This window comes from Eimeria mitis, genomic scaffold (genome assembly GCF_000499745.2).
Source record: "Eimeria mitis Houghton genomic scaffold, Emh_scaff3117, whole genome shotgun sequence".
NCBI lineage: Eukaryota > Apicomplexa > Conoidasida > Eucoccidiorida > Eimeriidae > Eimeria > Eimeria mitis.
In genome coordinates, this window is record NW_013571461.1 from 1,973 (window position 1) to 6,619 (window position 4,647).

Consider the following 4,647-nt stretch of genomic DNA (forward strand, 5'->3'; position numbering starts at 1 on the left):
AGAGCCCGGTTTATTTAGGAACCAGGTGGAGCGGCAACCATAACCCCCTCGGCTACTACTGGAAAGGGCTCTGTTTAGCTTGGTAGTTAACAGGGACCATTGCATTTATTTGCTGGTCGTTTGTATCGCTTCCTTTCCAATGGAAGATATGGCGACAAGCACCACAAATGCGGGTCATCAGTGCACCTGCAACATTTGCTCGCTACACCCCCACCTAAAAGAAGCGCTCGAAAGCATGAAGCCACCTAAAATGCGGCTGTACTCCCGTGCTGAGCTGCTGGAGCTGCTCGAAAAGGACGTTTCCAATATCTCTGATGAGAAACACAAACAAGTGGTGAGCCCACCCCACCTCTCTGTAGCAACTCCTCAGAGAGCCGTTACTGCCTGTGCCGAAATCAACTGGGGATAAGATGGTGAATGCCATGATTAGACATCTTTGAAAGTAGAAGGACCCTATAATGCGGGTCGCATGACAGTACAGCTCACGCAACAGATTCATTAAGTATAAGGTTACCAGGTGCTTTCTGCACGCCGACAGTGCAATAAAGAAGGGCGCATTCACTTGTCTTTTTATGATGAATTGACTTAGTTTGTTTGAAGCGCAGAGTTGCTNATAAAGAAGGGCGCATTCACTTGTCTTTTTATGATGAATTGACTTAGTTTGTTTGAAGCGCAGAGTTGCTGTTGAGAAGGCATGAACGTGCAGTAGGTGGGCGACGCAGGCTGGGTCTGAGGAGAGTTGGTGGCATCTATGCTCAGCAGATCCGACATTCCCCTTCTACGTTATTCCCACGTGAGCAACAAACAGCAATGTACAGTGTGGTGTTGTATCGGGCCTTCCCGCTGGCGCTGCCCACCGCTTCTCAGTTTCAGCTGCTGCTGCCGTTGCTCTAGTGCTCCGTCCTTTATCTCCACTTACTTTTTTTGCGCTGGTTAAATGGTAGTAAATATGCGAATTTTGTCTGCTTAGTTCTCGATATGCGTGTACATGCATTCACCTTGTGCTTAACAAATAATACCCCAGGCGTTTGTGCAACTCAAACTCAGGAAAGAATTTGTTGCTGCTCTCGCCGCCTATTTAGCCTGTCGGGTTAAATCCATTCAGAGGGAAGCGAGGAAAGCGGCGGGCAACTGTCGCTGCTGCAGCGCCGCTAGCGTCCCAGCAGCACGGAGCAGCAGCAGCAGTAGCTGTTGCAGTCGTTGGGACCCAAATAGACCAATTACCCTTTTGGAATGCGGAGCGGGCACAGGAATTCTTGCCGCACATCTGCTACCGCTATTGCAGCAGCAGCTTCAGCCACTGCAGCGCGACGGCAGCACTACCCTTTTCCGAATGCAGGAGCAACAGCAGCATCTGGATGCGCGTAGTTCAGAGCCAAATGAACAGGTGGACCCCCCTGTTGATCTGCAGGACTACGCAGCAGTTTGCAGCGAAGCACACAATGAAAACCGAAGCGCAGATGTGCCCACGACGTCTGCTGGCAGCAGAAAGCCCCCAGGGTCCGACTCAACAGCTGTTTCTGCGTTTTCTTACGTTGCTTCCGAGCCCCGAAGGGAGCTGCAGTGGTGCCCTGCTGCTTTGGCTGCAACGCGTGAAGGTTGTAGATCAGCAATGGAGCGGTATTTCCCGCAGCTTGTGATTTGCTGCTGGATGCCCTTCAATGTAGACTGGACGGAGAAGGCTCGTTCGAGTTGTTGCGCCTGTTGTCGATGCATGCACCGAGAAAGCAGCCCCTCCGCTGGACTGCGCCAGTCCCATCACTCCCACTGCCAAGTGCACGAGTACATTTTGATCGGCCACGCGGAAGGCGGACTCGTGGGACGCCCGTAAGTGTTTTGTACATACACTGAAGGTGCTGCCATCTTTGCTGCTTGGTGGGCGGTTCTTTGCTGTTGAAGCAGTGGCCCTTGATCAGCTCCTTCGGATAGGGATACAAACTGACCCGTTGCTCTTTCATTCACCAAGGGGGAGCCCAGGTTATAATTGTACTGTCTTTTTTTGTTTCAAGGTGGATATTGACACTCTCTTTTCCAGGGGGCCTGAGGCTGCTGGTGGATCGGATGGGGCAGTGGATATTCGTTTGACCGCACTTCATACGGAAACTTGCTATGCGTTCATCTATGTCATCATCTTCTTTGCCTCAGGTTTGAGACGTGGGGAATGCGGTGCTCAGAGGCGGGTTTGCTGCCTCTCGGAGTTGACTATGAAGTGCCGCAGGCGGTGTCACGGGCGCTGCAGCTCAGTGCGCCCTGCGTTTCCTCTGACGAAGAAAGCAACGATCATGACTTTGACAAAGAGCCACTCAAATCTCCAACAATTGAGAAGCAAGCAGGGCGCAAGAGGCGCAGGGGAAGTGCAGAGGACCACAGAGGAACGAATGGTAGACAGTGGCAATCGGCGAACAATTTCCACTCCATACCACCAGATGTCCCGGCAGCAGGCGAAGTGGACGATCACACAACACTAGGCAACGATGTAGAAAGCACAGACAGTGTTGCCTCTACACAACATGAACTTGATGGCGAATTCGGGGGAGTGGGAATGAGGCAGCAACTGTTGCCTCTGCGGGACCGGCCCTATTACAGGGAGGGCTTTACCCGTCTCCCGCCGCTGCCCAAGGATGCAGAAGCAGCTATGAGTGAAGAAACAACAGAAAGCGGCGTGCTGCTAAGGGAGTTGCAGCAGGCACTGCCTCTCAGTCGCTTTGATTCTCCCCATAGCCTGAGGGCCAACTTGCCNTGCGGAACTGAGGAGGCCAGCACACTTTCTATGCCGTTTCTTCCTCGTTTTCTCTACCAGAAATTGCAAAATATGCACGTCCGGTTACCCTGTTAGTACGAAATAAACTGAGATGCTGCACTACAGTATCGGAAGTTCCCGTAGAGCTTATATTGCGACTTCCCCATCTACTGAAAAATTAAAACCTTGCATGTTGACAATATTCAAACAACTCCAACGACAGCGGCGTCCTCTACCACAGGGACCCTCTCTGCAGCGCTCTAGGTCCCCCCTTTGGCAAGCAGCTGATCTACAAGAAAAAATTGCAGGGTTGTGGTGATGTGTGACTTCTGAATCAGATAGATTCAACACCACTAAGCAGGTTGGGGCGGCCTCCTTGCACGCTTCTATACCTGAATCATAGTCTGTTGGCTAGGCTACTGGTGAGCTTGCTCGGCATTTGGCTGCCCCACTGCACTGCCGCCCTCTTCCGGAAGCTCTGCGCCTCCCGTAGGAGCCTGGCTCTCCGCCGCAGCCTCATTCGGATGTTTTCTCCGTTGCTTTGTGTGCGGTGGCTTCCTTATGCGGGTCATGTGGCTCTTACGCTCCTGCGATGACTGAAAGACACAGAAAGAGGAGCAAAAACACCAACGAGCGCACAAGAGCAACCTCAGAACAAATCGATGACCGAAAAGCCCCCGAAATAGCTCCAAGGGAGTACACAGTACACTCAACCGCAAAGCGGAGTGGAAATAAGAATTGCAGATGGATAGTAGTAGAGGAGAGCACAACGGTGCTTACAGCAAGAGGAACTTGGGCACCGAAAAACAGCCAGGTGCTGATTACTCCACCCATTAAAGGATAGCACTTTCCCGTCACAACATAAGTTATGTTTTCAACTGGCATATCAAGCAGGCGACGGAACCGGCGGCTGCCCCCTAAGTAGCTGCGAATTTCGGTCGAGTCTGCAGCAGCAGCAAAGCGTCGCAATGGCTCAGCGTTTGTTTGGATTTAGAAGCGTTACTGCAGCTACACGTCTCCTGAACATCCCTACTGAACAAGTTAACGGTGCTTCGTCATTCCATGAGAATGCATGCCTTCTCCAGAAATAAGGGGCACTCACCTGAGGTAGCTAGATGGATGGGGAAACCACAGAAGACGTGGTTTGGTTTTACCGGAAACACATTTTGCTGCCACAGGTAATAAATTTGCTCCTGAGAGAACATCACGCAGACAGCGGAAAACGGTCTCTATTGGCGCGAACATCATCAGTTNAAATTTGCTCCTGAGAGAACATCACGCAGACAGCGGAAAACGGTCTCTATTGGCGCGAACATCATCAGTTTAGAAGCAGGTGTAGGCCCTGTCGCCTTGCTGCTGCTGTGGCTGCTGTTTGCGTTGCTGCTATGCATGTCCCCGTTCCTGCTGTTTATTGCAGGTGCGACTGGACGTGTTCTTGTTTGTGCTGTTGCTCTCGCTGCTGTGAATACCACTCAACCGTGCATGCTCCTGAACCTGCTTTGTAGAGGCAGTTTGCGCATAAGTAAGAGTGTCTGGACTCGGAAATTGTGCATAAATGGAATCACCATTCGGTAATACCAATTCCACTTGGCAACCTGTTCCACTGCGTAGCTTCCACTCGAAACCGGCATTTTCCAGTCTGTTGGGACCCGCGGCTCCTTGAACACAAACAAAATGACGCAGCACAGAAAGCCAAGTGGAAAACAAACACCCGATGCATGCACGAGACACCTCATCATGAGTCATCTTTCTGTTAAGCCATAACGCCACCCCTGTCTACCGTGGAGCACTTCATCCCGCGCGTGCAGTCCCCAGCTCAGTCATCAACACATGCCATCATGAAGTATCCCTGATTCAAGGCATTCGCATGTGGCGGTACCTCTCTAGGACAACTGCGCGATGTACAT

The 4,647-nt window shown here is 51.6% G+C and overlaps 1 protein-coding gene across 1 annotated transcript; it reads left to right on the forward strand.

Moving 5' to 3' along the window:
- Positions 1-235: 235 nt before the first annotated feature.
- On the forward strand, positions 236-2,836 carry EMH_0062340 (uncharacterized protein; the record flags this gene model as incomplete). Its single annotated transcript, XM_013498023.1, is given in 4 exon segments — positions 236-334; positions 1,340-1,827; positions 2,146-2,737; positions 2,741-2,836. Coding segments are annotated over 4 exon segments (1,275 nt in total).
- Between the last annotated feature and the right edge of the window lie 1,811 nt (positions 2,837-4,647).